We start from the raw sequence: 25,645 nt of genomic DNA, 5'->3' as shown, positions 1-25,645 counted from the left end.
GAAGGGCAAGGCCAGGAGAGGACTGATGGGCTTAATCCTTCCAATTCCCCCAAACACACCTCCACAAGTCAGGTGGCCTCCAAGGTAACAGGGGACACAGGCTTGCATGAAACTACTGGGACAGAACTGGTTTAATGAAGAAAATGCTTTTTTCCCCATGCACTATTGCTGAGGCTGGGGAGACAAGGGCAGTGTGGCACCCACAGGAACTGTGTGTGCCGCAGCATGGCCAATGCCAGATTTTCTGCTCCACCACTTATTGGCTTTCTTGCACCACCCATATTTCCTGGCCTACCTTTCTGTCCTCCTTGAGCCTCTTTCTCCATTTTACTGGAAGACCCTCCATGCTGTTCCAGGACTTTGATTCTTTTCTCTATTCCCTTAACAGTAGAAAGAGCAGCAGGACCATCCAGGGACTGGGGTAGGTTCAGTCACACCTGGAAGCCATGGTTTGTTGCCTATGTTGATGTGTTTGTTGACACAGCAGCAGCTGGCTGGATTAACCTCCCACGCTCCCGAAGCAAACCACTTCCTAGGCACGGTCGGTCGTAGTCTTGTGGGCCTTGGTCACAACCCCGGCTTCCCACTCCCTCCAGCAGCCTCTTGAGGCCAACGACCGGAGCCGAAGAACGCCTTTTTTGACTCGAGATTCGATCCGAGACGAGGAAAACCTACCAGCCGCGGTGCTGGACCAGGGGGGATGCGAAGCTCAGGTGTCCGCATAGTCCGTAGCGCAGCTGGCGACAGGTGGGCTTGAGTCCCAATTTCTCTCCACAGAGAACGCCGGCGCCTTCGCCGCCACTTCCGGCTCCAGAAAGGCCCGCGTCCGCAAGGCAGAGACACACACCGTGGGAGCGTTCCCAGGGATCCCCAGATTCCCAGGCCCAGCGAAGGGGACAGAGGAGGGGAGGGAGGCAGGGCCGTGTCCGGGCCGCCAGGCCGGCCTCTGCGAACTCGGCAGAGGGGAGTCTTGGCGCAGATTGCCCGCTTCCCCCCGCATCCCCGGGCGAGCTGTATCTGGTGCCTGCCGTCCCAAAAACACGTCCTGACAGCACAAGCGGACGGGAGGGGAGGGGAGGGGACCCCCGCCTCCGCCCGGGCGCGTCGAGCGCGGCAAGCAGCCGCCCGCCTTTCTTCCGCGCGCGCGCCCTGGGTCTCCGCTTTCGCGCGGCGCCGCCTTTCCTCCCAGCGAGCGCGGCCATGCCCGAGCCCGTGGCACGCCCAAGCTGAGCCAGCTGCGAGGGGACGCGGGCTTGAGCGGAGCGGCACCCGGGAAGGAGGAGACGGCTAGCCTAGTGCGCGAGCTTTGCTCCGTGAACGCCGCCGCCGCCGCCGGACCGTGGGCCCGTCCCGGCGGGGACTGAGCGAAGCCGCCTGCCTGGGAAGACCGAGGGGAAGGTAGGAAGGGGCCCGGGGCCAAACGGCCGGGACCGAAGGGCCACGCCCGACCCACTCCCCCTTCTGGGCTCTGCGGGACGGGGCTGCACGACCGGGTGTCCGGGGCGCCCTGCGCCCCTTGGACGAGGGCGATCGGCCCCTTTGGGCGGCGGGCGGGCCTCCGTTCCTCTCGTTCGAGCGCCTTCCTTCTGCGCGCTCGGCCGACTCCGGAGATTCGTTCTGCGAAGGAAGAGGAACGCCCGGGGACCATGACCATCGCTTTTCCCCGAGAAGCGTGCTTCTGGGCACGTACAGAATGCCGTCAGTCCGATCGCTGAGCCCAGCCACCCGGCGAGGGGCGGTGGACACCGGGGCGGGCAGGAGGCTCCTTTTTCTCGGGACTGCGCTGTTCTGCCCCCACCCTACCCCTCCGGGTTGGCGTGGACTGTTGCCCCCGCCCTCGTTCCTCCCTCCCAGCGGTTTGCGCCCCCCCCCCCAATTGTAGCGCGCCAGCGGGGAGGCGGCGCGCGTCCGTCTGTCTGGCGCGGGCCTCCCGCCCAATAGTGTAATTGGCTTTCGGGTTGCCGTGTCAACTGCTGGCTGGCACGGCGCGCCTGCCGCGGAGTTGCCTAGTTACCGTTCCGCTCCCTCCGGGGTCTGCCGGGACGCCTCGCCTGGCTGCCCCTCAGCCCGTCTGCCGCGCCCAGCGGGCCCTGGCGGGGGCCTGCTCCAGCCCAGGGGGGGCGCGCGAGACGCGCCAGCGATTCTCTCAGCGAGGCGGGCGACAGCCGCCCCGCCTCCTCGGCGCCCCCTGCCTGTGGCCGGCAAAAGGGGCTGCGACCCCGCGGAGCCGCGCCGGAGCGGCAGGCGGGCAACCTGGCTCTCGGAGCGGCGCCCGGCGGTGTCGCTTTGTTTACGTGTCCCGGGTTGCAGTCGCGGGGGGCCGGGATGGCCTCCGGGCGGCGGTCCGAGCCAGGCGCCGCCGCCCGAGAAAAGCATCTCGCGCAGCTCCTTCCCGTCGTCGCGCCGGCGCAATTCTGGCAATGTGGGGAGGTGGGGGGGTGGCTAGATGCATTTTTTGCTTCTCTCCTCTAATTGTACGCGTCGCCCACCAACTGATTTGCTTTGGATGGTTAAGGAGAAAACCGACCATTCTCCAGAATGAAACTGAACGAAGGAAACGCATGCAGCGTTGCCGTAGGCATTGCCCTCCGAGGGGGGCCCAGAGGGTGCCAGTGCTGGGTGGGAAGCTGCCAAGGTCACCGGCTCTGCCCGGTCCAAAATCCTCGCCCTCCCCTGTACAGGCGGGATTGTGAACACAAGCTGAGTGCGGGCGGGGAGGGGGGTGCTTTCATCGCAAGAAGGCAGCCTGAAGGGCAATTGGCAGTGTGGTTGTTAACAGGTTGAATAGGAGAGGTAACAGCCTCCTCCTGAGACTTGTCTCCTTCACAAACTTTAATAGATGTAAGGCGGCTCAGTGAGATTTACAATATTCTGCCCTCTGCATTGGAATAATGCCAGGACAGTGGTATTTCCTGTTGATAGATGCACTTGCTTCAGACATGAATGGCACTCTGCCCTCTTTACCTGTGCCCAGAGTAGAAGAAATAACCTGACCCTGAAGCCTGCCAGCTGCCAAAATTCTTGAAAGAACTATGATTTGGGCCACTCTTGGCCAAAGGAAGGGGAGGGGAGGCTTTTGGTCAAAACCTGGCACTGCCTGTCCTTTCATGAAGCCCCACGGCAGGGAAGGAAGGCTTCCAGGGTGTCTCCCTCCAGCTGCTGACCTCTGGCTGAGCAATCCACCAGACAGCTGATCAGGCCCTGCTCTTGGGAAGGCAACTCTTTTTTGGTGAAAAGAGGCCTAGAGTAGACTTTATGTTAAGCCACCCACTGGGCTGGTCTCCCTCCACCCTCCACCCCACACCTCTGCATCTGAAAGGCCGGGGCTGCTCTTCTGTTTCTGAAACTGCTGTATGTATGTAGTAGTTATTGCCAACTGCATGTTACATTTTTAATCTGCTTTATGATGGTTCTGTGTATTGCCTCCAAAGGGCTGTTTAGCCCTGAAAAGCAAAATCAGTCAGAGACAGGGGAGGGAAATGCATAGTAGCCACTGGGGTTGGGCAAGACAAACTTTCTGTGTCTGCCCAATTTTATTCTAAGGATAGGTGCCCCTTTCCCAAACAGGCATTTTTATGCCTAGCTCTGGTTCTTAGCACAGTGCGAATCCTGATCTGAAGCAAGGCAGCTGCACCCATCTGGGATTACGGTACTCTGGCAAGTTTGCACAGCATGCCTGATTGCAGCTTACTCAGCTCTTGTGGTTTGACAGCTCGGCTTGTGACTCAGCATGTTAAAAGATCCCAGTCCACTGTGGCTTGTTCAAAAATAATGGTTAAGCAAACCAGTGCTTATAGTGGGGCATGCACGTAGCTTTTTGCTTGGGTCTTGAACTGGTTGGCCCTTGGTTGCCTCTCAATGTGATTGTTTATTTTAGACCATGATTGCTTTGGGTGGGGAGGGGGAGGAAGGTATCTGGATGAGGCCTTTCCTGTGGCCTTGCTATCCACAGTATCAATCTATCAGTCAAAAGGGGGACTGGAACTGCTCGTGAGGATTTTGCTGCCTGAATGATCAGCATGCAAGGAGTTGTGCTGACTCCCTACAACTCGGGAGGGAAATGGGGGCAGAAGCTGTTAAAAATGTGGGACAACATGGCTGTGAGAACAACAGCTTGCCCTATGAACTGTTCTTCCTTCTGGCATGGGGTGTGGAGGCCTGAACAGCCACTGCTTGAGAAGGAGACTTTTCTGCTCCCTTTTGCTGGGGCTCAAGCAAGGAAGTCATCCCACCTCCTGCTCTGGAAGGTGTGTAGAGACCTGTTCATCTTGTTCTGGGGACCCCATAACTTGGAAGCCTCTGAAACAAGAGATGGAAAATGTTCCTCCTGATTGGTATTGAAGCAAAGTGTCCCCTCTGCCTTGTCGGCACATGCTTCCCCTCCCTTCTAAGGGTTGGTAAGTTACCAGACAATGCTGGAGGTTGCAGACACTGCTTGCGTGAGATTTTGCCAGGCCTGTCCTTGGGTGGTGCCTCCTGACAAGTGATGTCTATGGCAGCTCAGCAGGACCTCTTTGCTTACAAAAGGCAATGGAAAGGAAACCTCGCACTTATCCTCTGGGATCCGGCAGATTGTTTGCAGCCCTGCGGCTGAGGTGCATTGTTACTTTTCTTAGCAGGCGAGGTAGGAAATAGAAGCTTTGTACCTGCCTGTTCTCAGGGACGAAAGCCAGTCTGTGGTCTGGTTAAGGCACCGGGCAAGAAACCGGGAGGCTGTGAATTCTAGTCCTGCCTGAGGTATGAAGACAGCCAGGTGACCTTGGGCCAGTCACTCTCTCTCAGCCCTAGGAAGGAGGCAATGGCAAATCACTTCTGGAAAACCTTGCAGAGAAAACTGCAGGGACTTGTCCAGGCAGCCTCCAAGAATCGGACACAATTGAACAGATTAAAAAAAAATTCTGAGGACAATTGAAGAAAAAGGGACTGCTGTATTGGAACATGCAACATCTTCTCTGAATGGCCCTGAGCCAAGGAGAGATTTCTTAATTGGCTCAGGTCGACTCAGGCGTCCATCCTTCCAAGGTTGGTGAAATGAGTACCCAGCTTGCTGGGGAAGTTGACTGGGGAAGGCAGTGGCAAACCACCCTGCTACAGTCTGCCAAGAAAATGTTGCGAAAGCGGCGTCCCCCCAAAGGGTCAGACATGACTCAGTGCTTGCACAGGGGACCTTTCACCTTCACCATGCCAAGGAGAACCCATGTGACTTTTCATTTGTGTGGGTAATGGCATAATGCTGTTTGCTTTGCCCAGACCTTGAGCCCAAGTATGTGAGGTTCAAGACTGCTCCTAAATTCAGTGCACCACTGGAGACACCAGACCATTTATGGCAGTTTCTTCAGCAGAGGCTGCAGCTCCTGCGATTCTTCTGGAATCTCCTCCCACTGCCTGTGATGGCGAGGCCTCTGGGCTGCACTTCCTTCCTGCATAGAACCAGATGGATAATGCTGGCAGGGAGAAGGGGTGTGCACCTCAGCAGACTGTGATGATTTCTGCACCTGCTCTGGCACCATTCTGGGTGGGAAGACAGGGTTGGGAGCGTGGACATTTCTCAAGGGGGCCAGCAGAGACCCCTCCTCCTCCCAGAACTTCTCTTGCTTCCTCTGTCTGGCTCTGAATTCAGTGTGTACTGAGACAGTTTGCTTGCACGCCTCAACCTTGGAGTGACTGCGGCCTGCTAGCAAAAGGCATTTTTCTGAAGGAGAGTCTGGCTAACAAGTTGCAGAAGAAGATTGTGCTCAGCCATCAAGATGGGCATGTGGCTGAGGAGCTCCAACACCACCAGAACTTTCAAAATGCCCCCTTCTGGAAGCCCCATACCTCACATCATCTGAGTTAGCTAAATTTTCCTCACAATCCTCCCTGTTTTATGTAGACTCAAACACAGCCACACTCTTTAACTCTTTCTCTCACATGCACACACACGGAAGAATCAAGGAGAAGATGAAAGCAGAATCTTGGAAGGCGTGTCGACACTATCTGTTAAGCCAGGAAAAGGGCTAAAGGCAGATGAAGTGGAGTGAGAAAGCCGTAGTCTTCAGAGATGCTCTAGCAGATCCTGCACTGAGCAGGAGGTTAGACCAGGTGACTTCTAAGGTCCTTTCCAATTCATCATCATGAAACATTGACTTGGACAGTGAATTGTTTAAAAGCAAAAGGAGCCAATGTTTGTGCAGTAGCAAAAATTCATTCCTTAGTACGTGTTTTGCAGAGATTTGACAAAATCTCTCCCAGTTTCAGTAAGTGCTAAATATATTGTCCCCCTGGCTGGTAGAGTAATATCTGTCTTTACAGAAAGAGTTGATTACAACAGATGGGACACAGGGTCTGCATTTAATGCTGCACCTTCTAGCATTCCAACCAGACAATCTTTTGCTATCCTTAAGACTGGGACAGTTTATTTCCCTTTTCGTGAGTGCATGTTAGGCATAGGATCTCAGACTGTTTGTGTGTATGAGGTATATATGTCCATAAGTGTGTCTGGTGAAGTGGGCTCCTTCCCCTTTTCCAGAAGACTTTCTGCTTGACAGAGTCTCCTTTATGAGACCATAGTTTACCTGGAGTTGGAAAGACCTTGGGGAGGTAGCCATCTACTGTCTGTTTAAATATCTTTAATGAAGAAGAACTCCCAATCCTACATCCATCTAGCCGCTCTGTGGATCTGATGAAGTGAGTTGCAGCTCATGAAAGCTGTTGCCTCTTAATAAAATTTGTTATTTGGAAAAGGTGCTATCAGACTCATTTTTTTGGCCACCATAGACTAACCTGACTCTTCTTCTGTAATGCCACTAGAAGGTCCAAAATCTTTCTTCCCTCCTGCAGTTTTCACCCTTGAGACTGTCCTGCCTGCTGCTGCACTAGACACAAATCTTCTGCACGGGGCAGATGCCTTTCAGATATTTGAATGTTGCTACCATGTCTTCCCTTAACCTTCTCTAGACAAAACATCCTGGAAGGCTTCCAGCCCATTATTCCCCAGCCTGAAAATAGCCATTCAGCACTGGATTTCAGGTGCAGCTTGGTCAGTGTGTCTTCCTGTAATCTGGACATCCAGCTTCTGTTACTGCAACCAAAGGTTGCACAACAACTGAACATTGTTGGTAGGGTTTCTGCTCTGAGATGAATAGATTTCCTTGCAGGTGCACCGATCTTTGACATATGAAGTATTTCTCTTTTCCCTCCTGATGGGTATCTTCCAACTGAAAAACCAGATTCCAGTCTTGAATCTTTTCCCACAAAGTCTTTGTGATACCTATAAGATCGCATTTATCTCTTCATATGTTCATCTTGTTTCCTAGTTCCTAAAACATTTCTGCACAGATTTTGGAGGGCTTGCACCTTCCAATGGAGTTACTGAATTTACACTTTTGACCAAGTGTCCTCTCTCTCCTATGCTTCTGCAAGGTGATCAGAACTTTATCTCAGTCCTACTAATAAAGAGATTCTGGTTAAACAAACAGCAGGGAAAACTGAACCATGGTCATGTCTTCATTGTTTTGCATGAACTGCTTGCTTCAGGCCATGCAACAACAGCTCATTGGGATGAAGGTCAGGGCTTTGACTTGGCCATTTCAAAACAAATTTCTTCTGCTTCAGTCATTCCACTGTAGAGTTACTTGTGTAAGTTTGTTGTCATGCTGCATGCCCCACCATTATGTAAACTTCAGCTCACAGGCAGATACTCAAAAATTGTCCTATGAAATTTCCTGGAGCAATCCTAAATCCATTGTCTACTCAGGGATTGTGAGCCAACAGGACCAGAGACTGCAAAGGGGTACCTCATGGTGATACTTCACCCCTCAAACAACCTGACTGTCATTGGGTAGAATCTCTAACCCAATTTACCCAAGAGAGTGGATTATCCTATGGTTTCACATCCTTTTTCCAGCAAAGACTGGAATGTTGGCTTAGTGTTCAATAAGGACATGACACAGTACAGTATTTTGAGTGTTGTTTGTTTAACCAGAAACTGTTTATCTATTACAGGTGGTCCTTGCTTACCAACCACTCATTCAGCAACTGTTTGAAGTTATTGCGGTGCTGAAAAATAACTTTATGGCCAATTCACAACCATTTACGACCTTCACAGCACCCCTCAGTCACGTGATTGCCATTACATGGCGAGAGCAGGATGTGGGCAGTACATCCATCCTGGCTCTTCTTGACCTCTCAGCAGCTTTCAATGCCATCGACCATGGTATCCTTTTGGGGCAGCTCAGGGAGTTGGCAGTGGGTGTCATGAGTACCGTTGAGCTGAAGGCATCAGCACAACGGCACACATGACAATACCTAGGAAGCAGAGGAAAGGATTTAAAGATAAGCAAAGCACGCACAACAACAGACACAGACCCCGAGGAGAAGGGAACGACCCCGGCCGGATGAACCAGCCATCAGAACACAAAGGAGGAAGGAAGAAAGACAAAGACAGGGCGGATCACGAGGCACACCTGAAGCTGTCAGCAGAGCACAACAGATATCGCCCAGCTGACAGCAATCACCGGCTGGAGAAAGAAAGCGATCATGAGCGAAGCCCGGGGCACCAGCAGGGGCCCCGCGACCCCTCACCTACCGGCAAGGAAGCATGCAGGACTTGGGGGGATGACACAACCCAAGGGGGGGGGGCGCTGACCGGCGCGGGCTATTTAAACCCCGCACCGGCGCACTCCCTTCACTCTCAGCTTTCTTCTAGCTAGGCACTATGCCGAAATAAACCTGAACCTGCTCTTCCTTGAATCAGTGTCTGTGTTTTACTCGGTAGTAGGCAGCGCATGACATAAAGCTGAGAGTCATAACCTCAGCCTCGCCAAGCCCCACCGGACAACAATGAGCCACGGGAGGAACAGATGGTGAGAAGAACAGGAGCGGAGGGCGAAGGAGCCGATGCGTCGCAGCCAGGATGGGCGAGCCGCACGGCGAGAAGCGGAGGAGGACCGACAGAGGCCAGAGGCGACGCGGACACCAGGAGCCATGGACACCCTCCTGGCCCATCCCGAGCCTCAGCTCCAACCCCGGAGGGAGGCGGAGGCGACCCGGCCACGGGAGGGAACAACATACCTCCCGAGACCCGCGGAGACCTCCCCGCCCCACATCGCACCCCAGCCACAGGCGTGGAGCTTCAGCCCAACTGCAGCAAACGCGGTGGAGGACGGAGAGGCAAACCAGCAGATTCACTTCCAAGTCGAAGCGGACCAGCGGACGGTAACGCCTGAACCCCACCGGCGGCACAACCATGCGGAGATGCCGACAGGTCCGATCACAGCTGCGGCGTGGACCTCGGACCGAGAAACGCAAGCCAGACTCGCGGCCATGGAGGCCCAACTAAGGGACATCGAGACCATGCTGCAGTCGCTGATGTCCTTCATGCCTCACAACTACGTTCCCGTGCAGGTACACACCCCGATCCAAACCCCGAGCGGGTCTTGGCACCCCCATAGGCCAAATGCTAACCAGCAAGCGTCCCTGGTGGACGAAACCATGGGACGGGAACCGAGGAGAGGGGACCCACCGAACACCAGGGCCCCAAAGGACTTCCCCATTTTCTTCGATGGGAACCCCGCGAAGCTGTCGTTTTTCATTACAAACACCAGGGAGTTCATGGGGCAGCACGGACACTCCTTTAACTCCGAAGTGGACAAGATCGCAGCCATGGCGATCAAGCTACAAGACAGGGCGGCGGACTGGTACATCCAAATGTACGAGTCCAACTCCCCCGCCCTCTCTGACTTCCACGCCTTCATCACTGAGATGAAGCACTATTTTGAGGACCCGCTAGCCAAAGAGAGGGTTAAAAGCACACTTCAAGGCCTCAAACAGGGCGCACGAACTGTCGCGGACTACGCCCTCGAATTTAAAGCCCTCGCCGGGAAGATCAACAACTGATCCGAGACTACCCTGCTAGAGATGTTCAAAAGGGGCCTCAACCGCGAGGTACTCCAATGGGCACTCTACCGGGACGACCCGGAGACTCTGCAAGGCTGGATACACCTAGCGGGGAGAGCGGAACACGTGCACCACACCTTCTTAATGGCGACGACAGAGGACAAAACTAACACCAGCCCAAAGGTACCTGCGCCACACTTGGGGCCAGCCGGTCCCATGTATCAAAAGAAGAAGTTTACTCGCAGGCCCTGCGGGAAGTGCAGAAAAATGGGGCACAAAACGGCAGATTGCTTCTCCAACCGAACTCTAACTAGTGCTCCCAAACCCGCACCGAAAACGACGTTCAAACCAACCAACCCACCGCCGCCCCCCCACCGCCGGATGACCGGAGCCACAGCGACACCGGACGAAGACTGGGACGCTTACTTGGCGGGGGAGGACGCTGAAGTCCCAGACCGGCCGGCGGGAAACGCTCCCCGCCTGCCTTAAAACGCGCCGCGAGGCAGGTGGTGGGACAGGGGTGCGAAACACATAGACAGAGCGACAAAAGCCCCATAATAATGGGGTCAATCAGGCTCTCCGTCGGCAACAGAGCCACCACAGCTGCGGCGCTAGTGGACTCGGGGTGCTCCAAGAACCTGATCCACCCCGACATAGTCGCCAAGCTCGACCTGCCTTGCCTCCCCCTCCCCACGCCGCTGGCATTCCACCAGCTGGACGGCTCAACAGCGGGAGGGAAACCAGCCATGACGCAGACCGAGCCAGTCACCCTACAAATGGGCACCCACACCGAACGAATATCGTTTGTGGTAACCCACATAGGACGGCCCATTGTAGTCTTAGGAATACCGTGGCTCGCGACCAACAACCCACGCATTAACTGGAAGACCCGCACCTTCCAATTCGACGACGGCGTGTACCGGGCGCCACTTCCGGCGGGCAGGATCAACCCCACAGTGGGACGGGCAGAGGCGGCAGCCCAGGACAACATAGCAACCCCAGAAGACCTACCTGAGCAATACGCTGATTTCTCAGAGGTCTTCGGAGAAGAGGAGGCAGATCAACTACCCCCCCACCGCAAGACGGACTGTAGAATTGAGTTGCTTCCCGATGTCCCCCTACCCAGGCCGAAGATTTACTCGATGACCCTGAAGGAGATGACAACCCTCCGGGAGTTCATCGATAAAAACCTGGATAGGGGTTTCATAGAGCCGGCATGCTCACCGGTCGGAGCGCCCGTCTTATTCCGGGAGAAAAAAGATGGCACCCTACGGCTCTGCACCGACTATCGGGGCCTCAACGCAGCGTCCCTATCCAATAAATACCCCCTACCCCTCGTGAAAGACATGCTCGCCCACCTGTCCACGGGTAGAGTATTCTCCAAGCTGGACCTTCGCGAGGCGTATTACCGGATCCGAATCAGGGAGGGGGACGAATGGAAAACTGCTTTCAACTGCCCCCTAGGTGCCTTTCAGTACAAGGTGCTGCCATTCGGACTAGCAGGGGCCCCGGGAGTGTTCATGCAGCTCATCAATGAGGTACTGCATGAACACCTGTTCAAAGGAGTCCTAGTCTACATAGATGACGTCCTCATCTACACCCAGACGCACGAAGAACACGTAACCCTAGTCAGACAAGTCTTCGAGAAGCTAAGAAGGGCAAAACTCTATGCCAAACCCTCAAAGTGCGAATTCCATAAAGCACGCCTAGACTACCTGGGGTACCGAATCTCCGGGGAAGGCATAGAAATGGACCCCGCAAAAGTCGAGGCGGTGGTGAATTGGGAACGCCCACGTAACAGGCGCCAACTCCAAAGCTTCCTCGGCTTTGCGAATTTCTACAGGTCATTCGCACGGGGGTTCGCGGAGATAGCCCTCCCCCTAACAGACCTCCTCAAAACTAAAGGAGTTGGGGACACACGGCGAGCCAAGAACCCAGGGACAGTACTAAATTGGACTCCCGCGTGTCAGACAGCGTTCAACAGGCTGAAAGCGCTGTTCACCACGGAGCCAATCCTCGCACATCCGGACCCAGAACGGCCGTTCGTGGTCCAAGCCGACGCCTCAGACTTCTCCCTGGGGGCCATACTGCTCCAAAAGGACCCTACAGGAATCCTGAAGCCATGCGCCTACCTGTCGAGGAAATTCTCCGAGACGGAAAGGTGCTGGCACGTATGGGAGAAGGAAGCGTTCGCAGTAAAATCGGCGCTAGAAACATGGAGGCATCTACTAGAAGGAGCCACCCAACCATTCGAGGTCTGGACAGACCACCGGAACCTCGAGGCCCTCCGGACGCCCAGACGCCTCAGCCCGAAACAGGTCAGATGGGCCCAATTCTTCAGCCGCTTTAACTTTCAACTGAAGTTCATGCCGGGCAAAAAGAACTTCCTGGCTGACGCTCTCTCCCGACTGCCCCAAGACGAAGAGCCCGTCCCAGATATGATTGGGACGGTCCTATCCGCCTCCCAGCTGGGGATGGCTGTGACCACCCGGAGCGGCGCTCAGAAACAGCCCAACCCCACGTCGCAACTGACGGCAGGCCAACCAGCGACCAGACGGCGCCACCTGCAACTGCCAGGAGGAATACGCGCGGACCTCACCGCCGCCCTCAAAACCGACCCCTGGCTACTAGCAAACCCCGACAAGGTGACGATGGCACAGGACTTAGCATGGGGGGAAGGCAGAATATATGTCCCGGACTCGCAGCGCCAGGCGATCTTGCGAAGATCACACGACAGAAAACAAGCGGGACACTTCGGGTTTCTAAAGACCCTGCATCTAACACGACGACAATTCTGGTGGCCCGTGCTGAGACGGGACGTGAAGGCCTACGTAGTGTCCTGCCCGACATGCGCCATGGCCAAACGGGCACCAGGTAAGCCCCCGGGACTCCTACAAATGGTGGCGGAGCCCTCCCGCCCATGGGAGGAAATCTCCATGGATTTTATAGTAGATCTACCACCCAGCCAGAAGAAAACGACCATTTGGGTGGTGAAAGACTACTTTTCGAAACAGGCCCACTTCATCCCCTGCTCATCGGTCCCGTCCGCCCAGCAACTGGCTAAACTCTTCCTTATACACGTGTACAGGTTACACGGATGTCCCGTACGCGTGGTGACCGACAGGGGCACACAATTCACCTCGAAATTCTGGCGGGCCTTCCTAAAACTGATTGGGACCCAACAAGCCCTATCCATGGCCTGGCATCCCCAGACGGACGGAGCCATAGAGATCCTCAATGCCACCCTAGAACAATTCATACGCTCATATACCAACTACCACCAAGACGACTGGGTCGACCTGCTTCCGTTCGCAGAAGTCGCATACAATAACGCCGTTCACACGAGCACAGGGAAAACCCCGTTCGAAGTAGTCTCCGGGTGCGAGTTCATACCCATACCGGAGCTACTGCAACCCCCGGGACCCCAAGTGGGGGCTAGTGACTGGGGACGGAAGATAGCGGAATCATGGCCAATAATCACGGCAGCGCTGAAGGAAGCACAGGCGGCCTACAAAGAACAGGCCGACAAGCACCGGCGCCAGCAACCGACATTCCAGGCAGGGGATATGGTCTACCTATCCACCAAATTCATGAAATCACCTCAACCCTCGAAGAAACTGGGGCCTAAGTATATCGGGCCGCTTCGAGTAACACAGATAGTGAACCCGGTGGCAGTACGCCTGGACCTGCCGCACAATCTAAGGAGACTCCACCCGGTATTCCACAGCAGCCTCCTGAAACCAGCAACCACCTCCCGATGGCACCCAAGCACGCCTCTGCCCTCCCCAGTGATGATCGACGGCCAACATTTCGACATAAAAGAAATACTCGATTCCCGCCGTCAACGGGGAACACTACACTACCTAGTGAAGTGGAAACACTTCCCCCACCCAGAATGGGTGGCGGCTCTACACGTCAAGGCGCCAGACCTGACCCGGGCATTCCACACGACGTACCCCGACAAACCAAAGGGGTGCCAAGCCGAACCGGCCCCTAGAACACTTTCCCCCCCTCGGGCCTCTCCCCCCACCCGCCGCGCCCCCAGGGGAAGGGGCCCCCCAAGCCTGCGACTTGAGTAGACCTCCTCCCCCCTGGGACTCACCCTCCCCCCGCCCCCCGGGGCCACTGGGGAGAGACGATTGGTCATAAGTGCATCGCCAGGGAGCAAACACCCAGGATGCACACATGACAAAACGACGAACATCAACAAAACAAAAAGATAAGGATCCTACCTGGAGCTGAAAAGCACCCGACCAGCCACGCCTCCACCCACGACGAACTGAGCATGAACAAGCAGGGTGTGGTCGAGGCATGCGCACTCCCAGGGTGTGGGTGAGGCATGCGCACTCGGAACACACCCAAAAGATGGACACGAGGTAGAGGGTGGAGCAAGGGGAGGGGCAAAAGCACTCTGGCGGGAAAAACAAAAATCAAAAACAAAAAAAACAAAAAAAAAATATTTTTTTTGACAGCTCTCCCGGGAAAAACCGGAATGCCGGGGGGGGGCTACTATTCGAACGGGGGGCAGTATGTCATGAGTACCGTTGAGCTGAAGGCATCAGCACAATGGCACACATGACAATACCTAGGAAGCAGAGGAAAGGATTTAAAGATAAGCAAAGCACGCACAACAACAGACACAGACCCCGAGGAGAAGGGAACGACCCTGGCCGGATGAACCAGCCATCAGAACACAAAGGAGGAAGGAAGAAAGACAAAGACAGGGCGGATCACAAGGCACACCTGAAGCTGTCAGCAGAGCGCAACGGATATCGCCCAGCTGACAGCAATCACCGGCTGGAGAAAGAAAGCGATCATGAGCGAAGCCCGGGGCACCAGCAGGGGCCCCGCGACCCCTCACCTACCGGCAAGGAAGCATGCAGGACTTGGGGGGATGACACAACCCAAAGGGGGGGGGCGCTGACCGGCACGGGCTATTTAAACCCCGCACCGGCACGCTCCCTTCACTCTCAGCTTTTTTCTAGCTAGGCACTATGCCGAAATAAACCTGAACCTGCTCTTCCTTGAATCAGTGTCTGTGTTTTACTCGGTAGTAGGCAGCGCATGACAGTGGGCAGTGTGGTTCTACGCTGGTTCACCTCCTTCCTCCAGGGCCAATCCCAATCAGTGTTGATAGGGGGCGAGAGATCTGGCCCACAACCCCCCATTTGTGGGATGCCACAGGGTTTGGTACTCTGTCTGCTCCTTTTTAACATCTACATGAAACTGCTGGGTGAGATCATCTGTTGCCACAGGGTGAGGTATCATCAATACACGGATGAAACCCAATTATACATCTCCATCCCGGGTGACTTAAGTGAGGCTGTGACCACCCTCTCTCAGTGCCTGGAGGCTGCAGGGGTCTGGATGGGGAACAACAGGCTTTGACTGAACCCTGGTAAGATGAAGTGGCTGTGGGTTGGGGGCTCCCGGGTATCTGGGAATTTGCCATCTTTGGCTCTGGATGGGGTTGCACTGCCCCAGACAGATCCTGTGCAGAACCTGGGGGTGCTCCTGGACTCACAACTCCTGCTCGAGGAGCAGGTGGCAGTCGTGGCCAGGGGGGCCTTTGCACAACTTTGTGTTGTGCACCAGCTACACCCTTTCCTGGATCGGGAGTCCCTCCGAACAGTCACTCATGCCCTGGTCATCTCCCGGATAGACTACTGCAATGTGCTCTACATGGGGCTACCTTTGAAGTGTATCTGGAAGCTACAGCTGGTGCAAAATGTGGCCACACGAGCAGTCCTGGAGCCCCTAGAAGCCCCTAGAAGAGCACATATAACACCATTGCTGCATGAGCTATATTGGGTGCCGGTTTGCTTCCAGGTCCAATTCAAGGTGTTGGTTATCACCTTTAAAGCCCTACATGGCATGGGTCCAGGTTACCTGAGGGACTGCCTCACCCTCGTTACATCGACCCATCCCACCCGGTCAGGCAGAGAGGGCATGTTATGGACCCTGCCCATAAGAGACTGCTGATTGGCAGGGTCCAGGAGGAGGGCCTTCTCTGCCATGGTACCCACCCTCTGGAATAAGCTACCCCTGGAAGTAAGGCAGGCCCCCACTCTCCCGGTCTTCTGGAAGGGGGTTAAAATCTGGTTATGCTACCTTGCTTGGGGCAGGAGGGGGGATAGCCTATCAGGGGTATGGTTGGCTCCCTGATGGGTCCAACGATAACATCACTATTTTCCATCTTGCATTTTATATTATTTATTCTATATTGTTGTTGTTGTTTATTTGTTCAGTCACTTCCGATTCTTTGTGACTTCATGGACCAGCCCACGCCAGAGCTTCCTGTCAGTTGTCAACACCCCCAGCTCCCCCAGGGACGAGTCTGTCGCCTCTAGAATATCATCTATCCATCTTGCCCTTGGTCGGCCCCTCTTCCTTTTGCCTTCCACTCTCCCTAGCATCAGCATCTTCTCCAGGGTGTCCTGTCTTCTCATTATGTGGCCAAAGTATTTCATTTTTGCCTTTAATACCATTCCCTCAAGTGAGCAGTCTGGCTTTATTTCCTGGAGTATGGACTGGTTTGATCTTCTTGCAGTCCAAGGCACTCTCAGAATTTTCCTCCAACACCACAGTTCCAAAGCATCGATCTTCCTTCTCTCAGCCTTCCTTATGGTCCAGCTCTCACAGCCATATGTTACTACTGGGAATACCATTGCTTTAACTATGCAGACCTTTGTTGTCAGCGTGATGTCTCTGCTCTTAACTATTTTATTGAGATTTGTCATTGCTCTTCTCCCAAGGATTAAACGTCTTCTGATTTCCTGACTGCAGTCAGCATCTGCAGTAATCTTTGCACCTAAAAATACAAAGTCTTTCACTGCCTCTATGTTTTCTCCCTCTATTTGCCAGTTATCAATCAAGCTGGTTGCCATAATCTTGTTTTTTTTGAGGTTTAGCTGCAGGCCAGCTTTTGCACTTTCTTCTTTCACCTTCATCATAAGGCTCCTCAGTTCCTCTTCGCTTTCAGCCATCAAAGTGGTATCATCTGCATATCTGAGATTGTTAATGTTTCTTCCAGAGATTTTAACTCCAGCCTTGGATTCCTCGAGCCCAGCATGTCGCATGATGTGTTCTGCGTACAAGTTGAATAGGTAGGGTGAGAGTATACAACCCTGCCGTACTCCTTTCTCAATCTTAAACCAGTCCGTTGTTCCGTGGTCTGTTCTTACTGTTGCTACTTGGTCGTTATACAGATTCTTCAGGAGGCAGACATGATGACTTGGTATCCCCACACCACTAAGAACTTGCCACAATTTGTTATGGTCCACACAGTCAAAGGCTGTGAATAGTCAATAAAACAGAAATAGATGTTTTTCTGAAACTCCCTGGCTTTTTCCATTATCCAGTGGATATTGGCAATTTGGTCCCTAGTTCCTCTGCCTTTTCTAAATGCAGCTTGTGCATCTGGCAATTCTTGCTCCATGAATTGCTGAATTCTACCTTGCAGGATCTTGAGCATTACCTTACTGGCATGTGAAATAAGTGCCACTGTTCGATAGTTTGAACATTCTGTACTGTTTTCCTTTTTTGGCACGGGGATATAAGTTGATTTTTTCCAATGTGATGGCATTCTTGTGTTTTCCAAATTTGCTGGCATATAGCATGTATTACCTTGACAGCATCATCTCGCAAGATTTTGAACAATTCAGCTGGGATACCGTCGTCTCCTGCTGCCTTGTTGTTAGCAATGCTTCTTAAGGGCCATTCAACCTCACTCTTTAGGACGTCTGGCCCTAGTTCACTGACCACACCATCAAAGCTATCCCCGATATTGTTATCCTTCCTATACAGGTCTTCCGAATATTCTTGCCATCTTTTCTTGATCTCTTCTTCTTCTGTTAGGTCCTTGCCATCTTTGTTTTTGATCATACCCATTTTGGCCTGGAATTTACCTCCGATGTTTCTAATTTTCTGGAAGAGGTCTCTTGTCCTTCCTGTTCTATTGTCTTCTTCCACTTCTGCGCATTGCTTGTTTAAAAATAATTCCTTGTCTCTTCTGGCTAACCTCTGGAATTTTGCATTTAATTGGGCATATCTCCCCCTATCACTGTTGCCTCTTGCTTTCCTTTCTTGGGCTACTTCTAGTGTCTCAGCAGACAGCCATTTTGCCTTCTTAGTTTTCTCTTTCTTTGGGATGTATTTTGTTGCCGCCTCCTGGACAATGTTGCGAACTTCTGTCCATAGTTCTTCTGAGACCCTATCTACTAAGTCCAGTCCCTTAAATCTATTCTTCACCTCCACTGCATATTCCTTAGGAATATTAGTGAGCTCATATCTAGCTGATCTGTGGGTCTTCCCTAATCTCTTTAGTCTGATCCTAAATTGTGCAATAAGAAGTTGGTGATCTGAACTACAGTCAGCTCCAGGTCTTGTTTTTACTGACTGTATGGATGTCCACCATCTTTGGCTGCAAAGGATGTAGGCAATCTGATTTCGGTCCATCTGGTGAAGTCCATGTATAAAGCCGTCCCTTAGGTTGTTGGAAGAGAGTGTTTGTTATGCAGAGTGAGTTGTCTTGGCCAAATTCTATCAGCCTATGTCCTGCTTTGTTTTGTTCTCCCAGGCCATGCTTACCTGTAATTCCAGGTGTCATCTGACTGGCCACCATAGCATTCCAGTCTCCTGTGATGAAAATAACTGTCTCTTTTAGGCGTATTGTCCAGTAGGTGCTGCAGATCCTCATAGAACTGCTCTACTTCAGCTTCTTCAGCATTTGTGGTTGGGGCATATATTTGGATCACTGTGATGTTAGATGGCTTGCCCTGAATTCGAGTTGAGATCATTCTGTCGTTTTTTGGATTGTATCCAAGCACTGCTTTAGCCACTTTACTATTAATTATGAAGGCTACTCCATTTCTTCTGTGGTCCTCTTGTCCACAGTAGTAGATCTGGTGGTCATCTGATGTGAAGTGGCCCATTCCAGTCCATTTCAGTTCACTGACGCCCAAAATGTCTATCTTTAATATTGACATCTCACCAATAACCACATCCAATTTGCCCTGGCTCATAGATCTTACATTCCAGGTTCCAATGCTGTGCTGATCCTTAGAACATCGGATTCGCCATTCACCACCAGCACCGTCAGCCGTTAGCCATCCTTTCGGCTTTGAGCTAGCTGCGTCATCATGTCTGGGTCTAGTTGAACTCATCATCTGTTCCTCCCCAGTAGCATTTTGACCATCTTCTGACCTGGGAGTCTCATCTTCTGATGGTATACCGACATATTGCTGGTTGTACTGATCCATTTAGTTTTCACGGCAAGAATACAGGGGTGGGTTGCCATTACCTTCCCCAGGGATCACATTTAGTCTGACCTCTCTGTCATGACCTTCCTGTCTTGGGTGGCCCTTCACGGTTTAGCTCATGGCATCACTGAGGTGCTCAAGCTCCAGCACCATGACAAGGTAACGATCCTTTGCTGCAGTTATTCTGTATTACTTATTTTATATTTTTATATATATTTATATGGATATTATATTGTTTGAATGACATTTTATTTTTCTATTTCTAATTGTCTGTAAACCACCCAGAGTCGTCGTCGTACGAGTTGGGTGGGGAGATATATGACAATAAATAAAATAAATAAATAAATTACAGTCAATATGCATTGTCCTGTGCCTGACCTGTGGTTTTTTTTAATTTCCCCCCCTTGCAGAACAGACAGATTGGAGAGGAAGGGATTGCAAGAGAGTAAGCTATTTATGTAGCATGCCCGCAGCTCCCATTCCTGGGCTGCCGGCACGATCACATCGCTTTCAATGTGTACAAGATAGTAAGTAGGCACTGGAGCATACCAAAGTGGGGTGGGGAGCAGCTAGGAGGCAAACAAAAGCAGAAAGTGTGAAACTGACTAGTCTTGTCTCTTTGCAGCTGAAAAGCACAGTCAAGATCATGTGATTTCCCTCTAAGTGGCCACTTTGCTTAGCAGTGGAGTTTCCAGTCCCAATTAGAGTTGTTAAGCGAGGACTACCTGTAGTAAGACACTGATGAAACTCTGATCACAGTACTGGAGGATTACAAATAGTTAAGGGTCCACAAATGTTCTGTTGCCACTGAGCTGTTCATACTTCCTGGGAGCCATTTAGAGGCTGAGATGAACATAAGAACAGAAGCTGTGCCCTCCTGGGTCAGACTTCTGGCCTATCTAGTCCAGCAACCTGTTCTCCCAGTGACAAATCAACTGTCCAAGGAAGCCCTCTAGTCTTGCAGGCTAATACTCTAGGCCAGTGTTTCTCAACCTTGGCAACTTTAAGATGTATAGACTTTAACTCCTGGCAGTGGAATTCTGGGAGTTGAAGTGCACCCATCTTAAAATTGTCAAGGTTGAGAAACCTTGCTCTAGTCTAGATCAGCCTTTCTCAACCTTTGCTCTAGTCTAGATCAGCCTTTCTCAACCTTTGCTCTAGTCTAGATCAGCCTTTCTCAACCTTTTGACCCTGGAGGAACCCTTGAAATATTTTTCAGTCCTTGGGGAACCCCTGCACATTCCGGCTCAAATACAGGCCAGAAGTTACAAAATTATTATATTTGTTTCATGGGTAGGCCTGTATTATATGCATTAGCAGTGTTCTTAAACTCTTTAATGTGAAGTTGCCTGAATTTGAAATAATTTTTTAAATAAATAGTAATCTCCCAGGGAACCCCTAGGGACCTCTCACGGAACCCTAGGACCCTTGTCATGCTTCAGCCAGGACTGGCTTCTTGGCAGGAGAGGACCAAGCAGAACTAAGTTGTGTGGACAGGATGTCACAGTTCCACAAGCTGCAGACGATGAGGAACATGGTCACCCCCTGCAAAATGCAGCCTGGGTTGTGAGGAAGTTTTGGAAAGTCCACCTGGCATTATGAGCCCAGGAACCATGACTTCTCGCATACAGTAGAGCCCTCCCCTCCCCTGGATTTGGGGGCAACCCAGTGGCATGAAGCAAGTCCCCAGGCTGCCTGATGCCCTCTCTTTCTGTCTCCTGCAGCTCAGCCAGGATGGGAGGCAGGCTGCTCTTTCTGTGCTCTTTCCTGGTTCCGGTGATCTTGGCAGATGGTAGGTACAGCTTGCGGGGAAAGGGGCCCTCTTCCCCTCTCTGTCCCTGGACACCCTGGGCCTCAGCAACTGTTGCGGCAAACAGTGGGGCTGGGGAGGACTCGCTGTCGGTGGCTTCCTTGCATGCAAGAGGGTCAGAGCAGCAGGGGTAAGGTCTGGGATCCAGCTCATTCTGGCTGTGCTGCAGGTGCACTCGGCACATGCAGAGAAGCAGTATTTGCCCCCACCCCTTGTGTGGCCCATTTATGGATGTTCCATTTGCTCTTTCCAGTGACCGATCAAGAGAAAGAAAAGGACCCCTTCAACTATGGTGAGCCACAAGCACCTTTATGTGAGCTTCTCAAATATCTCTGAGCATTGCTCTCTCTTTGGAGCTGCAACACCACTTCCTTCTGGTCTCCTCCATTCCCCCCACCAGACTACCAGACCCTGCGGATCGGTGGCCTGACCTTTGCCGTGGTTTTCTTCACGCTGGGGATCCTGCTCATTCTGAGTAAGTGAACTCCAGATTGAGGGCAGCAATGCCACTCACCCAAAGACTGGTGCCACCCAGCTGGCCTCCCCTGCGGAGGAGAGAAAGACAAGGGGGCGATGGCACTGCCTTGCCTGGGTTCGCTGGCAAAGGTGAGGCCGTAGTGGGGAAGGGGCCTCTTAGGATAAGGGTTGCATCACCCCTATCAGTCCGCACCGAGAGGAGGAGGTGGAAGCGGAAAGAAAGCTTGCCTACAGCTATGTTTCCTGGGCCAGAGTGGCCTAGATTGGCTGTGTGGGGGACGTGGAAGATGCCACCCTCTTTCTTGCCCAGTGAAAGAGGAAGGCCAGTTCCTGGTCAAGGCAGCTGCTTTGTCACTTAGTTGGCAGCTGGTCTGCTCTGCCACTGAGGGAGAATCCCCAGGCCCAGAGCACCAGGAGAATCACGGGGAGAGAGCATTTCCCCACCCCGCCTGCCCAGACCCATCTCCGGATGAGCCTTTCCTCTCGCATCACCTGCACGTGTTTCCTTCCCAGGTAGGCGATGCAGGTGCAGCTTCAACGCGAAGCCAAGGTAGGTGGCACTGGGGGGGAGCTTGGGGAGCTTTCTGAGCAGTGCTTCTCCCGTTAGCCTCTGGGGAGTGGGCAGGTTGGTGACTCTCCCTGTGTGCTCTCGCTCTGCAGGGCTCCTGGCGATGAGGAGGCCCAGGCTGAGAATTTGATTGCTTTGAACGGTAAGGCCTTTCCATGCCCTGCTCCAATCCAGGGGGATGTTTCCTGGCCCTGGAAGGGGACAGAGGTTTTGCAGGGCCCATTAAGTCTTCCACCTGCCGCTTCCTCCACCCCCGCCCCCAAGCTTGTTCCCTGCTGTCTGTGCCACTTTCGAGAGCAAGAGAGGAGCCACATGCCTGTCCTTCTTACGTAGGACTCGCCTCTGTCCCTTAGACTGCAAAGAGCTCTGCGTTTGCACAGAGGGTTGTCCAGCATCTGAGAGGGAGCTTTCCCTTCCCTGTGGCTGGGAGGGGTGGATGGTGTCTCCTGAGCAGAGGGAATGAACGGTGCCCACCCCAGATCAGCTGTTGCTGGAGTGAACCTCCTGTTTGGGCCATGGGAATTTGGTTCATGGGAGAGCTCAGAAACACCTCTCCATGGCTGTGATTTTTTCCTTCCTTCCTTCCTTCCTTCCTTCCTTCCTTCCTTCCTTCCTTCCTTCCTTCCTTCCTTCCTTCCTTCCTTCCTTCCTTCCCTCCCTCCCTCCCTCCCTCCCTCCCTCCTCCCTTCCTCCCTTCCTTCCTTCCTTCCTTTCTTTCGCAGCAGCAGCACAGAAAGTGGAGAACTGAAGCGGAGGTGTGAGGTGAGCTTTCAGAGAGGGAGGGGTGTTTGCGGGGGAGCAGCGGAGGGCCTGCCCAGTCCCCTTTCTGCTGGTGGAACCACAGGAAAAGCTATCCAGGGCCTTTCCCACATCCTCTGTCTCAGAGAGAGGCCTCTCCCTGCTTAAGTGAGTGAGGCCACTAAGGCAAGTGGGAATCCTTCTGCTCTTTCCTGCAGCGGTCAGACCACAGCTGGAATACTCTGTCTGGTTCTGGCTGTTATAATGCAGGAAGGATGCTGAAGAACTGGAAAGTGTGCTGCGCAGCCAAATGGTGGGGAGATTAGAGCTTACATGGTTTAAAAAACACGATAGGCTTAGCCTAAAGAAGAGAAGGTGAAGGGGGACATGATCATTGAAGGGCAGTCTCAGGGAAGAGGGTGTGGATTTATTCTCCCTCGTGCCTGAGGGTAGGACAAGAACCAGTGGATGGAACAGCCTGCCTCCTGGGGTAATAGGGCTCCATCCCTGGAGGGTTCCAAGCCAAGATTGTGGGCAGCCATTTGTCTGGGATGATCTAAGGATTCCAGCCCTGGACAGGGGGTTGGGTGAAGACTCCAAGGACCCATCCAGCCCTATGACTCTATGGCTCTAGCAAAAATGACAGGAGGGTTTTAGAGGTGGGAAGAGCTTACACCTTGGGGTCTCTGGACAAATCTCTTCAGGGAGGATGCTTCTCTATCTGCGATGACTTTGGGAAGATCCTGGGCTGGACGTGCAGGGAGTCAGTAAATGCTAGATTCTACAGCATGATACTTAATTTCTTCCTCAAAGTCAGGGAGAAAATTATGGATCTTCCGAGTGCCCAGTTTGGGTCCTCAGGGCTTTGAATGGCAGAAAGAGGACAATTCTTCCCAAAGTGAAAGTTCAGAGACTGAACTGGGAAAGAGAGAGGATGTAGCTGACTGAGAAACCTGGGTGGACAAAGAAAAAAAAGCCTCGTTTCTGGGCCTAGACTTTTTGGGACATTTGCATGAAAAGTGATTTTTGCTTTCTCTCAGGCATGGCTACAATTGGGCAAGCCTTTGTGAACTGGGGGTCTTGTGTCCTTTTTAAAGCCAGATGCATCCTTGTATGCTGCAGATGGTCATTCTGTTTTGCAGCTCTTTGTCTCTCCTTCTCTTCTTCAGCAAAGGAGAGCTGACACTGGACAAGTAGATCCCGAGTGCAAACAACATGAAGGGACATGGAGGTTATGGCCCCTGGTCCTCTAAGGGAATGTTGACATTTTTGGTGTCCATGTTGGCCTGTGCCCTGGAAAATCAGCCCTCCGCTTAACTATTCCCCACCAAATTCACCCCATTGTCTGATTGCATAATGTTCATCTGTCATTACCGTGGCTGTTGCCTTGATGTCGTCGTGCAGCTATGTTCTCTGTGCCCCCACCTCTCCCCCACGCTGGTTTGACATTCTGACCCTCCCAGGAGAAGATCTGGCTGCTCCTGCCTTGGTGTGCACAAAGGCCGTGGCCACCCACCTGAGTTGAAATGTCTCTTCAAGGGGAGGAGAGGATTGGAGCTCTTCGTAGGATAAAGACTGAAGGGAGGAATTGGGCTGAGACAGAGAGAAAAGGGAGTTCAGGACCTTAGTGGTGTTCAGCCTTGACAGCAGGTGGTGTCCCTTCCCCTGCCCTTCCCTCCCCATGTGGGGTCTGAGTCCCTCCAGTTGCTGCTTGTCAGCAAGGCCACAAAGGACCCCACCCCAGGGGTGTCTCTGATGCCAGCCAGCCAGAAGGGCCAGAAAAGGAGTTGGGATGGGAGGGTGGTCTGGCAGGGCACCTTCATTCTCTGGTGTGGAAATCTGCTGGTAGGGCCAAGGGTTCAGAGTTTTTTCTGCAAGGCCTTCATGGGGTGGGATGGGGTTATTCCTGCTAACATTGACTTGATTTGGGTAGGGGCATTAGATTTGTCAAGTTCACACTCCTGCATGTTGCAGCACAATATCCTGTAAGATTTTGGATGACCTTGGGTTCTTATTCCAAAGTGCTTAGCAGAACTTGCAACAGAATCCAGCTCAGGAAAGAATGAGAAACTCAATCCCAGGATGGCCTCCATTGGAAGCCCAGAGATGAGCAGAAGCCAGTTTCATCCTGATGGAAGGAGGACAGGTCACCTATTCCGGATGAGGGTGGGATTTGGCCAGTGGGCTTGCCTTGGCCTTAGTGCACTGTTCCCCAGCTCTTGAAAGCCCCCCAGTCCAGAAGGCTTCCCTGGTTACTTCCCCTCCTCTGCAGTTGCCTGGTCAGATGCCCCCAGTTCAGAACAACAGAGGAGGAGCCACCCCCTCCCCTCCTTTCCCCCTTGCTGCGTTCACCACAACTTCTGTGTTGCCATGTGACTCCATTGTGTCTGTAGTGTGCAGTAGGTAAGAACTGTTGAAAACACCCCTGTACAAATGTTGTAATTCTAAAAGCCAAAGCCGTGGTTGTGCATTCTCCTGGTGTAGGCTCTCCTGCTGTGTGGCTATGATAAAAGACTCTCACATCTGTGTTGTGTCCCAAACTCAAGAGAGGCATCAAATAAAATATTGTTTCTATTTCAGTGCCTCTGTCTCCTCCTGCAGTGCATGATGGGCACTTAGGACGCCTCCCTGTCTGGGGTACTTGTCCAGGGACGCTTCTGCTGGGGCCAGAGATGCCAACCGCAGCCACCCATGCCTCCTGCACTTCCTGTGCCCCATGGTCCCTTTAGCCCAGTGCCTGGCAAGGCAGGGTGGAGTCCTTTTTCCTGCCAGTGAAGGAGAAACTCAGCTGGGCAGTCTTTCCAAGAGGTCGGCTTGGTTGGCGAGATGTGGGTAGTGATTTCATCTGACCATCTTGGTTCACATAATGAATGTAGTTGGTTTGGTTTTGGCATAGCAAGTTGTGTGAACCAAGCT

At 52.9% G+C, this 25,645-nt stretch overlaps 1 protein-coding gene across 1 annotated transcript; it reads left to right on the top strand.

Moving 5' to 3' along the window:
- The first annotated feature begins 1,257 nt into the window (after positions 1 to 1,257).
- On the top strand, positions 1,258 to 25,311 carry FXYD6 (FXYD domain containing ion transport regulator 6). The gene is made up of 8 exons (XM_063311033.1): positions 1,258 to 1,398; positions 20,861 to 20,928; positions 21,200 to 21,238; positions 21,347 to 21,421; positions 21,937 to 21,973; positions 22,084 to 22,133; positions 22,714 to 22,753; positions 23,899 to 25,311. Exons 2-7 carry the CDS (start codon positions 20,871 to 20,873, stop codon positions 22,737 to 22,739), a joined length of 285 nt encoding a protein of 94 aa, XP_063167103.1. The 5' UTR covers positions 1,258 to 1,398; positions 20,861 to 20,870; the 3' UTR covers positions 22,740 to 22,753; positions 23,899 to 25,311.
- The last annotated feature ends 334 nt before the right edge of the window (positions 25,312 to 25,645 follow it).

The sequence above is a fragment of the Candoia aspera genome, chromosome 9 (assembly GCF_035149785.1).
Source record: "Candoia aspera isolate rCanAsp1 chromosome 9, rCanAsp1.hap2, whole genome shotgun sequence".
Lineage (NCBI taxonomy): Eukaryota > Metazoa > Chordata > Lepidosauria > Squamata > Boidae > Candoia > Candoia aspera.
Note: the sequence above shows the minus strand (reverse complement) of the source record. Positions and strands in the feature narration are given on the sequence as shown.

Bases quoted from the DNA above. Each gene is read 5' to 3' on its own strand.
- FXYD6 (XM_063311033.1), top strand. From the start codon at position 20,871: ATGGGAGGCAGGCTGCTCTTTCTGTGCTCTTTCCTGGTTCCGGTGATC. The intron at 21,239-21,346 runs GTGAGCCACAAG...TCCCCCCACCAG, and splicing joins AAAGGACCCCTTCAACTATG to ACTACCAGACCCTGCGGATC. The intron at 21,422-21,936 runs GTAAGTGAACTC...TTTCCTTCCCAG, and splicing joins GGGGATCCTGCTCATTCTGA to GTAGGCGATGCAGGTGCAGC.